The sequence below is a fragment of the Sarcophilus harrisii genome, chromosome 3 (genome assembly GCF_902635505.1).
Source record: "Sarcophilus harrisii chromosome 3, mSarHar1.11, whole genome shotgun sequence".
Classification (NCBI taxonomy): domain Eukaryota; kingdom Metazoa; phylum Chordata; class Mammalia; order Dasyuromorphia; family Dasyuridae; genus Sarcophilus; species Sarcophilus harrisii.
In genome coordinates this window covers 18,607,147-18,620,290 of record NC_045428.1, presented here as the reverse complement: position 1 = coordinate 18,620,290, position 13,144 = coordinate 18,607,147, and the positions used below count along the sequence as shown (strand labels likewise).

At 47.1% G+C, this 13,144-nt stretch overlaps 1 protein-coding gene across 2 annotated transcripts; it reads left to right on the top strand.

Moving 5' to 3' along the window:
* The first annotated feature begins 705 nt into the window (after nt 1-705).
* Nucleotides 706-6,797, top strand: TRIM59 (tripartite motif containing 59). Of its 2 annotated transcripts, none has more exons than XM_031957599.1 (3): nt 706-810; nt 4,660-4,781; nt 5,276-6,797. In XM_031957599.1, the coding sequence occupies exon 3, from the start codon at nt 5,279-5,281 to the stop codon at nt 6,542-6,544; it is 1,266 nt and encodes a 421-aa protein (XP_031813459.1). In that variant the 5' UTR covers nt 706-810; nt 4,660-4,781; nt 5,276-5,278; the 3' UTR covers nt 6,545-6,797. The 2 variants fall into 2 exon arrangements, with proteins under 2 accessions (XP_031813459.1, XP_031813458.1); XM_031957598.1 differs by lacking the exon at nt 706-810 and adding an exon at nt 895-1,471.
* The last annotated feature ends 6,347 nt before the right edge of the window (nt 6,798-13,144 follow it).

Sequence of the window (13,144 nt, the reverse complement as noted above, 5' to 3'; positions counted from 1 at the left end):
ACTGTGAGAGGGGCCCGGGCGCCAGGCGGCGGGGGAGGGGAGAGGCAGATGTCTGACACGGGGCCCCGGACGGCGGCGGGGGAGGGGAGAGGCAGATGTCTGACACGGGGGCCCCGGACGGCGGCGGGGGGCAGATGTCTGACACGGGGCCCTCTGCGAGCCGAGCGCCCCCGAACAGGAGCCCGTTTGTTGCCACCACGCCCCGGGGCTGTTAAGGTGCCTGAATCACAGCTGAAGAACCTGAGGCAGGAGGCTGGCCGGCTCCCCGCCCTCGGGGCCGCGCTCCGGACCGCAGAGAAAGGAATTGACCGCGGCGGGAATGAGAAGCAGAGCGCACGCGCCCGGCCTCCGAGTCCCGCGGCTCAGGCTAAGAGGGGATGGGGGCGGGGAGAAGAAATGAACCGGCTCCTTCCTGCGCAGGCGCTGCCGCCACCAGCAGCTCTGCGCCTGCGCAGTGTCCTACCTTTGCTCCCACCCCAGCAGCGGCCGTTGATAGCCGTTGCTTTTCGAAAGACGCGCGAGGCTCCGCGGGGGGCAGCGTGGGTGGGGAGGATAATGGGAAGGGAGGGGCGGTTATCTCCAGAGGTTGGAAAAAAATGCCTGGGCGGCGGCGCCTGCGCCGTGAAGCCCCCAAAGCTGCGCGGTCCCGCGTGCCTCCCGGGCCCTAGGCTGGGGAGGGGCCGGGGGCGTGGTGGGCGGAACAGGGGCGGAGCCAGGGGCGGGGTCAGGGATCTCCGGAAAGCCAAGAGCCCGGAGCGGCGGAGGCGGCCAGAGTCCCCTGCTGCGGCGTGAGGAGAGCGGCCGGCCGCGGTGAGTGCATCCTCGGGGGCAGCCTCCCTGCGGGTGGGAGGGAGGGGATGGGGAAAGGCTGGGCTCCTCGGGCAGCCGCCAGTGGGGCTCAGTGCGCCCCCCGCCTTCCCCCGCCCCTCGCCGTCCCCGGCCTCTGTTTGCCTCCCTGCCTCTGTTTGCCTCCTTGTCTTTCTGCCCTCCTCTTTCCTTCCCTGCTCGTCTCCCCCCGGCTTCTCGTCTCCCCTTCCACGCTCCCTCTCTCCTCCTTCCAGACGCTCCCTTCCTGGTCTCCGCCTCCCCAGTCCCACAGTCCCACCCTGTGCTGGGGGCCGGGAGCCCCAGCGTCAGAAAACGCCCCCTTGTCCTTTGTGTTGTCAGACTTCTGGGGCCCGGGAAAAGGGGGCTCCCGGGCCCCGCAGCCACCGCACCCCACGGCCCCGACACCTGGGATCCCCGCGGGTTCGGGAGGCTTTTCCCACTGGGCCGAAGATGGTTGGGGGCCCGGGCGGTCGGGAGCGAGCCCGAGCCCGTGCCCGGCCCCTAGCGGGCGCTTCCCAAATGTTTCCCGAGGGGCACGTCCCGCCCTGTGGCCCGGACCTCCCCCTCCGTCCCGCCGTCGGGGCCGGCGCCTGGCGGGGGAGGGGCCGCCTGGTCTGGGGTCCGGCGCTGGAAAGCGACGATGGTTCGTTTTCACTTTTGATTGGGACCCAGAAGCGGGAGAGGGGCGGGGCCCCGGAAGGCTCCAGCTGGGGGGTGGGTGGGGTGCGTTCTGGAACGCCCCCTGCCTCCCCTCCCCGAGTTCCCCCCCAGGGGGAAGGGCTTGGGTTCCGGGTCAGCTCTGACCGGGTGCCAGGAGCGGGGCCTCTGGGAGCTGCGCTGGGACTGTCCGGAGCAGGACAGCTCGGATCTTTGGCTTTAGGGGTGGTTTAAAAAAAACCCCCTCGGATGCAAGCGGAAGGGGCTTCCCAGGGATCCTGAAGGACTTTCCCCTAGCAGATTGTGAGGCCGTTGGGCTGATTGGGGTTAAGTGACTTGCCCAGGGTCCCACAGCCAGGAAGTGCTAAGTGTCTGAGGTCGGATTTGAACTCGGGTCCTCCCGACTCCAGGGCTGGTCCTCTCCCCACCGGCCCCCTGGCTGCCCCTCGGCCCTCCTACTGTCTGTCTCTACAACTTGCTGGGGCAGCCACAAAACCACAACCTGTGGCTGTGAAGGTTTCTGATCGTTGTCCCATAATCTCTGTTGTGTCTGAAATAGATTTTAAAGGAAGATGGCTTAACGGCCAAGGGGAGTGGGCCAGCGACTGCATCCTCAGCGTGCCCTTTTGTGCCATGGGGAAGAAATGTCTAACAAAATGGTCTGAAAACCAAACTGCCTTTTAAGTCATGTTTTGTGGGTGCACAAAAGATGAGGGGTGTCTGTGCTGGCACTGATTTGTAGTTTCTAGCAGCCCTGCTTTATGTCCCTTTATGAGAGAATGCCTTTCCTATTCCCAGAACTCATTAGGGGAAGAATGGCTGGGAAATCTGGGACCAGTCATGGGAGCATAAAGCCAGGCTGGGGAGGAGACATTGGCCATCTGGGCAGACCAGGCCTTCCGGTGGACAGACAGGAAGCTACTTCCCTTAGAGTTGTAATTTCAGAGAGTGTGTCTGTGTCCCAGGCTTTCAGCAGGCAACAAGTACCTCTTAAGCACTGCTTTGCCCTTGCTTTCCAGGATGACAAAATCAGAGGCGGAAACCCGCTTCCTCCAAGCCAATCCCAGCTCGGGCGGCCCTGCCAGGCCTTGGCCTGAGGCAGCAGACGCTGTGGGTGGAAAGTGCTTCCTCGAGTTTAGAAAGTGCCCCTCCTTACCCAGGAGCTTGTGCCTGCTTGAGGTTGGGAAGAATCCCGGCCCCCACCTCCCCTTTCATTTCCAAGGCTCCCAGGCTTGGCTTTTTTATCCCTTAATCCTGGGCAGCTGATGGGATTAGTTGCAGTCCCTGAGCAGGGAGGTCATTTTGAGCTAGACGAGTGCTGGGCCGGGATGGGGAGGGCCGAGCCAGCCACTGCCCGTGGTGGCGTCTCGTGGGTGGTTTTCCTTGACTTCTCAGCTGTGAGGGTTGGGTTTCCATTCCAGCGCCAGTGTGTTATCTGTTGTGGTTGTTTTATGCAAGGAAGGTCCCTTGAGCACTTGGCTTTATGAGCTCCCTGCCCTTTTGGAACGTGAATGCACCCTGCTAGTTAGCTTGACTTTTTGAGGCAAAGTCTATTTTATCACCTTTTAAAAACACCAGAAAACTTGATGCACTCATCATGAACTTATTCCTCTGACACGGTCTTCCTGACCCTTCTTCTTGGCTAGCACACCTGGAGGTAGAAAGTGAGCTCCTTGAAGGCAGGAACTAACCTGCTTTTTGTATTTGTATTACCTACTTTTAGCACACTTAATCAATGTTTTTTCCTTCACTTATTAGTTTCCTTAACAGAACTCTTAAGACATTAGGAGAATATTTTCAAATCTAACTTAGATTTTTATAAAAATATAATTTATAAAAATGAATTCTTGTCAGAATTTTCTTTTTTTCTTAGTTGATTCTTAGAATTGATTTATATTCAGTAAGGTGATTTAACTCAACCAACATGTAACTGTGGTAGAGTGGTAATACGTTTAGAAGTTTGGCAGGGATGAGTCCCAGAAGCCACTTTGCAAAAATACATTATTAAACATTCTTTTAAAAATTTTTTTTTGAGTTCTGAAGTCTCACCTCCACTAACTTCACTTGCAAGAAAGTGATATCAATTATACATATGAAATCATGCAAGGCATTTCTTTTATTAGGCAAAAAAAAAGGCAATTAAGAAAATGTGAAAAATGATGTTTCAAAGAGAAGCCACTGTTAATACTCTGACTTGATAGTATGAAAGTCTCCTACCTTCAAAATTAAAGACCCCTTAAGTAAATTGATAAAATTTTTTTTTTTACCCTCAGTTCTTTATAAAACTTCTGTGCTTTGAATTTATCCAACCCATTTGATCCTTACAACAACCTGGGAAGTAGATGCAATTATCATCTCTCCCTTTTACAAATGAGGAAACTGAGGCAAACATAGGTCTTGCCCTAAGTCACACAGCTAGTAAGTGCCTGAGGCTGATTTCCCCAGGGCCAGAATCTCTCTGTTCTCTGGCTGTTCTCCCAACAGCCCCTTGCAAAAACTACTCTCAGAGTAGGGATGTCCTGCTGGAAGAGCTGCCGGGAGGAACTCTAGAAGGGTGAAGGGGGGGGGGAGGAGGAAGCAAGGGTGGTGAGATGTCAGCAGAGATGGAGAGGGAGGAGCAGCTTTCAGGGCATCCAGAAAGGTTTTTCCCCCTTTAGTTGGAGCACTCCACCACCTCCCTGTAAATCCAGCCTCTTCCCTGTGGCCTCAGTTCCTGAGGGAGGGAGGCCAGCTCAGGCACGAGGGCCCAGGTCCACCTGGAGAGACGGGGCAGGCACTTGTGTGGTCCTCCATGCTCCTCTGCTGAAGGGTGGGGGGCCAGGCTTTCAGTGGGAAGACTTATTAGTCCAAGGGGGACGACAGCCTCCCTGCCCAGATTCTGACTCCGTGAGACCCATAAAGCCAGTGTGGCCATTTCACCTGGCACCCTGGGCATTTGTAGCATGCTTTTGAGGACCTTGGAAGCCTCTGTGGCCCCAAGGGCTATTCTTATGGTTTCCCCCTAACCTCCAGTTTCTGTGGAGAAGGCCCATCAGGGCAGGCTCCCAGCCTCCCAAGCTCAGCACTCTGCACTGGCATATCTTGGGTCACTGGGACCCCCCCCCTCCCCATTCCAGCTTCAACACCCGGGGCTCCCAGTTTCCTGCAGGACCGTGCCCTTTCCTTCCTTTGCAGCCTCTCCTCACCAGGAGCGCAACACTCATCTGCCATCTCGCTGCCTTTGCCCGGACTATGCCCAGAGACGAGCATGCTCTCTGTGTCCTTCAGGACCAAGTTCCAGTGCCTCGTTCTGCGGGGTGAGGAGGTCTTTCCCAATCTCTGTGGCCACGAGTGCTTTCCTCTGAGATTGCTTTCCATCTCTTCTCTCTCTACATCTCTTATAGACCTGATTTTTTTCCATGTTCTATTATAATTAGATCCTTGAGGGTCGGGATGGGTGGTCTGGCTTTCTATCTCCAGTGCCCGGAACATAGTAAATGCCTAATAAAGATTTATTGGCTTTGATCCTCCGTTTAAAACGTGCACCCTCTCCCCCTCCTCTTCCCCCCAGTAATCTTGGTTGTATAGAAAAACACAAAATGTTTAGGTTTAGGATTTTTAAATTTAATTTTTAAAATTTAATTGGAATATTTTTAGTTTGACAAACTGTGGTCCCCATGAAGATATTGGCTCTTATAAAGTATCACATAAGATTAGGAAGTCTAATTTAATCTAGTCTAATCTAGGAGATTCTGAAACATGTTGAAATTCATATTTGCAAAGAATTAGTCAATTATTTTTTTCTTTACAGGAAATGCATAATTTTGAGGAAGAACTAACCTGCTCCATTTGTTATAGTATATTTGAAGATCCTCGAGTATTGCCGTGCTCCCATACATTTTGTAGAAATTGTCTGGAGAATATTTTTCAGGCATCTGGTAACTTTTATGCATGGAGAGCCATCAGATTTTCTCTGAAGTGTCCCAACTGCAGAAGCACCGTCGAAATCCCTCCCCCTGGTATTGAGTCTTTGCCTATCAACTTTGCCCTGAAAGCTATCATTGAGAAATACCAGCAGGGGGATCACTCTGATGTCCTCACCTGCCCCGAACACTCGAGCCAGCCCCTCAACGTGTACTGCCTGTTGGACCGCCAGCTGGTGTGCGGCCACTGCCTCACCATAGGCCAGCATCACGGCCACCCCATTGACGACCTTCTCAGTGCCTACATCAAGGAAAAGGAGATGGCTCCAAAGCTTCTCGAGGAGTTGACTGACAATCACTGGATAGAGGTTTGCCTGCTGATCGAAACGTTGGAGGAACACAAATGTCATTTTGAGGAAATCGTCCAGAGTGAACAAGAAACCGTCCTCCATTATTTTAAGAAGCTTAATGAGGTATTGGATGGGAAAAAAGATGCTCTTCTGTCCGCTTTGCGCAATGTTAAGACTGCTATTGATGAAGAATACTCCCCACAAATTGAAAAACTGAAAGAAATCAGAGAGCAGCAGCTTGAATTGATGTCACTGACCACATCTTTGGGAGAGGAGGAATCGCACCTTAAATTCCTGGAAAAAGTCCATAATGTTCGTCAGCGGGTGCAGGACTTGAAACAAAGAAAACTCCCTCACATTAAACATCTTGAAATTTATCCGCTCATTGGCCAGATTTTAAGGGAAGAATGGTCAAGGATTGAAATTGGTCAAATAAGAAAACTTGAGGTTCCAGAAATAAAGCTTTCTCCGCAAAGGATGCAGTATACCCCCTTTTGTGCCCCCTTTGCCCTCCTTTATGCCCCCCCTCCCCTTAAGAAAAAGAAAACAGGGTTTTGGAAGATTTTAAGCATTTTTATATTGACATTTTTTTCAGCGCTGTTGATAATATTTTTTAATGACCATCTGCTGCCCATTTTTAACAATTTTAATGATATAAGTTCAGTCTATTTTTCAGAAGCTTTTCGATTTCTGTATCATCTTTTATCTAGCCACATGTATACAGCTAAAGAGACGATGTGCCACAATTATGATGTGCTGAAGCAATTAATATGGGATGCCATTTCTGAAAATTCAGATGCAAAATAATTATGTTTACCTCTCTAGCCAGTTCTTAATTAGCTGTGTGAAGTGGGGAGCGGGGACAGGCCAGCCTTTTGCCAGCACTATCAAAGATGGCAAAATGTCATCAAAGCTCGACGTGTCATGTTTTGGTGGAGGCGAAGAAATTCTCCTATTACTCGGAGTCAGTTTTCTAATTATTTTGAATCAAGATTATTCAAAATTTACTCATCTATTTTGGCTAATAAAGATTGACTTTTATAACATGGTCAACTTTGAATATGTGTCCATTGAGATTGTTTCCCCTCAACAGAATCGTATCTGCTGGTCACCTTTTAAAATTTTTTGCCTGTATCTGCCCATTGTCCCAATACACGATCCCTTGCGTTGGCCATCCTTTCCTTCATGTAGCCTTGACCCTGTAGTTGCAGCTCCAAGCTGTCCCTGCCCCCTCCTCTGGGGGCAGCCCAGCCTTATCTTCTGCCCAGGATCCCAGGTCTAGTGCTGGAGGGGACCTCGAAGATTCGAATCCAACTCCCTTTTTTGAAAGATGAGGTGAGGCCCAGGGAAGTTAGGACTTGTCCTGTCACATTGGTGTACCAACTGCTGTTCCCGCTGTACTCTAACCCCATCAGGACTTCCTTAAGAATTGTTTCATTTTTCCTTTTCACATTCCCCACAGCTGTTGATCTTTTTCCAATCTCGGCAGTCTTTTTGAAAAAATGGGAGCAGTTCATTAGTCTTTATTCTTCTGTACCTCAGACACCTTTATCACCCTCCCATCTTTGCTTTGGTACCTGAGGAAGTTTTTTTTAATAGAACAATTCTAAAAAAAAATAGATGCCTCAGTTTGCCTGCTGAGTCTTGTCACCTCTGCAGGACGCGGGCAGCGGGCTCATCGTGGGTAATCTGGAATATCTTAAGTCTTCACAGTCCTTGCTGTATAAATTCTTCTCCATTCATTCTATGTCAGTTCATATGAATAGTCCCATGATTCCCTGAAACCATCCCTTTCCTCTTTTCTTAGAATAATGTATTCCAGTGAATTCACATACCAGAATTTCTCTGTTCTCCAATTGACTTGGCACCTGCTTAGTTCTTTGCCACAACAAAGAGCTACTGTTTTGTGCATGGGTCCTTTAACTCTTAACTCTCAAACTGTATTCCAGACTTTGTACTGAGCTCTTGGCACAGTGCTCAGGATATAGAATGCACTTAACAAGGGCCTATTAACTCATTGAATGACTTGGAGAGCTCCAAATACGGTTAACTTTCAGGGCATAGTTCCAGTGGCTTTCCAGAGAAATTCTAGCTCCATCAGTGTGCCCGTTTTCCCTCAGCCATTTCAACATCTGTCAGCTTTGCTAGTGTGATGGAGGTTGCTTCATAGACCCTTTTTTCATGTGGCTATTACTATCTTGGCTATCTTCCTTAGAAAATTACACGTTCAGGGTCAGATGCTGTTGTGCTGTAAGAGGATCCAAGGGTGGTTTCAGAGAAACACTTGGGAAGACTTGCGTGACCTGATGCAAAGTGAACAGAGCCAGGAGAACATTTTACACGGCACTAGCAATATGACAGTGATGATTAATTGTGAATGACTTAGGAACTTGGATCAACACGATAACCAGCCACAATTCCAGAGGACATGGGATGAAAGATCCCATATTAGCCCCTTTTTCTGTTGGAGATGTGATAGATTCAAAGTGTAGCTCTAGACCTTTCTCATTCTCCCCCCAGACATAGGCTATGCCAGAATTTGTTTTGTTTTACAAACATGTTTGTAAAAGTAGTTTGGTTTTTTTTTTTTTTTTTTTTTTTGCCTTTATTGGGGAAGAGGAGTTGGCTAGGAAGGAGAGAATTTGGATCAGAAAGTTTTTTTTGGTTTTTTTTTTTAAGAAAAAATTTCCTGTCCATTGATACATATCAAGTGAGAAGTGGCTTCTTTTTTTGTACATTTGAATCAGTTCTATGTAAATCTTGGAAATGGGAATCTTACAGACTTGTTTCAAAGATTTTTTTCCCCATCTGTTTCCTCTCATTGTAGTTGCATTGTTTTCGTCTGTGCATAAACTTGTTTTAAATGATTAAAATTGTCCACTTTATCTGTCCTCTATCTTTTGTTCACTTATGAACTTTTCATCTAATCATAGATCTGAAAGGTAATTTTCCCTTTCCCTCTTACTTTGTCTTGCCACAGGACTTTAATAAGTTTGGAAGAAACTAAGGCTGATTGTAACTCGTTTAAATCCAATTCACTTGCAAGTCATTGGTCCTTTTTGAACAATTTGTCACCCTATATCTAGGTTACATTTTTTTTTTTTTGTCTGCTACTTAATTCCATTTAATTCATCACTTTTTCCAAAAATATCTCCACATCATGCTGCACAAGAAAAATCGGATTAAAAAGGTAAAAAACAAAACCAAAAGCAAACAACAAAAAAAGGTGAAAATACTATGCTGTGATATACATTCATTCTCCATAGTCCTCTTTCTGGATGCACATGGCTCTCTATCACAAGTCTATAGGAATTGCCTTGAATCACTTCATTTTTGAAAAGAACCAGGTGCATCACAGTTGATCACAATGATCTGGTTCCACTCACTTCACATGGCATCAGTTTCCATAAATCTCAGGTTTTTCTGAAATTCTGCTGGTCTTTTCTTAAAGAACAATAATATTCCATAGCATTCATATGCGTAACTTATTCAGCCATTCTATAATTGATGGGCATCCACTCGGTTTCCAGTTTCTTGCCACTACAAAGAGGACTGCCATAAACATTTTTGCACATGAGGGTCCCTTTCCCTCCTTTATGATCTCTTTGGGATATAAGCCTGGTAGAAACACCGCTGGATCAAAGGGTATGCCCAGTTTGATAACCCTTTGGGCATAGGTTCATATTTCTCTCCAGAATGGCTGTATCAGTTCACAACTATCAATAATGCATTAGTATCCCAATTTTCCCATCATCCCCTCTAACATTTATTATTATTTTTTCCTGTCTTTTTAAAGTCCATGTATTCTTTTGGAGCTTATGGTGATATAAAATGTGAGATGCTGGTTTATATGTAATTTCTGTCAAGTTTTCAGTTTTCCAAGCAGTTTTTGTTGAATAGGGAGTTCTTACCCTAGTAGCACAGGTCTTTTTTAGTACTAGGATCCCTTCTTTCCTGCTTTTTAAATTAAAAAAAAAAAAAAAAATTCCCTTGAGATTCTTGATCATTGCTTCCAATTTCATTAATTTTTTTTTTTTCTAGTGCTATGAAGTGGTCCTTTTGGTGGTTTGAAAAATGAAGCATGGGTAGTATTTCAATTTTATTGTGACTGAACCGACCTATGAGCAGTTAATATTTCTCTGTTTTAAGTTTTCATTTCTGAAGAGTATTTTGTAATTATATTCATATAGTTGCTATTCTTGGCAGATAGACTCAGAGGTGTTTTATACATTCTGTAATCACTGTTAGTGGAATTCCTTCCTACTTTCCCTAGGCCAAGGAATCTTCTTGCCAAGGTTAATCGGTTTTCTTTTGCCCTTGATCAGGGTATCATCATTTTGCCTCTTCCATCTGACATCTCGGCTTTAATCTTTCCCCTGCCTACCAGGTGTCCTAATAAGCACTGTGCTAAGCCCTGGAGTTATGAATAGGAAAAACCAGTTTTCAATCTAATGGAAGCAGACGTCACCCAAAAGGAAGCTGAAAAGGTGTCCTAATAAGCACTGTGCTAAGCCCTGGGTGCCTACCTGGCAGGGTGGCCTACCTGACATGAGGGCACGATGGAAAAATCGAAAGAAGGGGGGCAGGAGGGAGTGGTTGGCCTGGGTGCCTTCAGTGGAGGTTTTGGGGGAGCTCGGGGCTCTAGACTCAGTAGTGAAGGTGATTCTCTTGCAGGAAGATGAGGTTCTTGGGAATGTGATGAAAAACTCCAGCAGGGTCTTGTTGATGGGAGTCCTGGTCAGGATGTAACTGAATGTGATCACTGAGTTTTCATTATCAAGTTGCTGATCAGCTGAGAAGCATCTGGGATGATATAGTCCTGCACTGGTATCACTCCCAGATAGAATGGCTCCCTGCAGCTTAGCATGTTGACTTGGAACCACCAAATATATTTGTGTTTTTATTGATTTTGGTGAACATTTCCCAATGACATTTGAATTTGGTTCCTGCACAGGGGTGCTTTGTCAGCCCCTACAATCCCTCGGTAGGGGTTTGTGGCTCTTGTTCTGTGCTTTTGTTGCAAGCCCCCTCTGTAGGATCATCAGGAGCAGAGGGGGCTAGCTCGGGGGATGCCCTGCCTCATGTCACAGGGACTGGGAACTTCAGGATGAGGATGCCCCCTGGACGTTGGCAGCACCTTCCATCAGGCCGTGTAGGAGAGCTGCTCAGAGCGGGCCAGATGGTGAGGAGCTGGGACCCAGCTTGAGGCTCTGAGGTCACGCCAAATAAACTAAGATGGTCTCCACATGGCTAAAACCCTCCACCCCTGGGTAATGCAGCCAAGGCTCTGTTGGGGGAAACCTCGGTTTGAACCCCAGAACCGCCACATCCTTGGTGCAGTCTGGGACAGGCTCAAAGAAGCTTGGAGAAGAGAAGCCTGTCATCTTTCCTAATCTGCCAGTCCACGCCAGGGCTGACATTTCTTTTGGGGGGACAGGACGACAATGGGGGTAGTCAGTGATCACTAAGTGGTTCTAAGCTGGCTGCCTGCCCCTTTGGGAAGGTTCCCATCATTTCAAACACCAGTCACAGGATCCCAATTTCTCCCTAGAGGACGTGTGGTCCACCGAGGAGAGCTTGGTGACAGTTTTATTATGGAATGACTGGGGGATGGACTCGAAGTTAAAAAGGGTCCTTGCAGTGTAAAATGTCCTGGGACCAATGGCAGTGGGGGGAGAGGGCTAAATGGTCTCTGAGATCCCCCCCAGCTCTCTCTGCCCCTCCAGATGGAGCTGACCAGTCCTGCAGCCACAAAGAGCTGGGGTGAGCTAGCAGGCTGAGGAGATCCCTTCTGGTTTTCCTTTTCTCCCTGGGTGGGCATCTCAATGGGGCCATTCTTCCCTCAGCCCTGAGGCTCCCTGCTGGTCAGGTCTGCTTCTCTCTTATGGAGGAGATGACTCCTCACCCCATCCGTTCTTTCCCCATTCCACTCCAGCAGGTTGGATCTGGGGCACCAGAGAGGACCAATCTGCTGTGGGTTGTTAAGGGGTCCTTTCTTAAAACGGGCAGTCCTGCTGCTATCAGAGAAGCGTGACAAAATGCAAACAAAAATCGGACATATAAAAACAGTTTATGAAAATATATTTACAAAAGTGGAAGAGCATAAAAATAGATCAATAATACACCTTGTTGATTGCCGCTTCCCCAACTGGTCACAACAGACTGAGGATCAGCAAAGTCCTTTGGAGGCAATTAATGTCATTCTGGATAACTACAGCAGAGAATGATAGCAAAGTCTGAAGCTCACTGGGACAAACTGGGAAGGGCCTCACTAACCAGATCATTTTAGCCTTAAGTGAGCCTTTTGTTCTTAAGTAGCTCTTTTTTTTAAGAGTGGATTTTTGATTACAATCCTATTCTAGGTGGAGGTCTTTAGAAATCCACCTTATGTATCCAATCAGAAAGCTAAATTATGATGTCAATCCCCTGAGGTTATATTTCCCCTTCCCCTGCTAACCTCCTTTTGGGGTTAATGTGCTAAATTTCCCTATGGATTTAGCCCACCAGCCAGTGGTGTACTTCCACTTCTTGATGTGGCTTCTTCTGATTAACTGAGTTTACCTGAGAACTTGTCTTTCCCCTTGTTAACTGTTAAAACCCCTTTCCTTGCTAACTTCTGTGAGTTAACACATATAACAGATGGTGCTACTCTCTAATTTGTGATGCATGCCTATGACATAATTTCTTCCTGTCATGAACTGAATCTCTATTATGCTATTTTAACATTATATTCTTTTTACAATCTATTGCTTTCCCAAATCTGTTTTCATTTACAACTCACGGGGCCTGTTATACTTCTTCATGATGACTTTGGGACTTATCACCACACTTTTTGTGATGTTTTGGGTCTTGTGAATTCCAATGAGTCGATAGACTCATACATATTATTTCTAAGTGAAATGACCATAAACTGGGCGTTTTTCATTTATTCCTAAAGAAAAAGAAAACAAGAAATAACAGTATTTGACACTTACATCAGTGACGTTTAACAGATATTTACATAAGCTAAAATGCTTTAATAGGAGTTAGTTATAATAAATAACCCAAGTATCTACCTGTCTTTGCTTCTACTCCATGAGCACAGATGACATTCCAAAAACATTTGTTAATCTTTAGACCAGCCTGAAAACCAAAAGGAAACGGGATGCTTTTCGTCAGTTCACTGTTACAATTTACCTTCCTCTGGATGAAACATGTGAGCACGTTGCAGAAATTTTGTTACTGAAGCATACAACATCTCATTAAATAGAAGAGTTATTTCCTACTTCAAAGATATTCTCCCTTACACCCATGGCTTTGAACTTCCTCCCTCCCTCTTTCCCTTGAGATCGGTGTCTACATTCTCTTTCAGGTTTATTTTCTCAGTTTCTATTAATAGTTAACCGATTGTGTGTTTAGCTGGCTCAC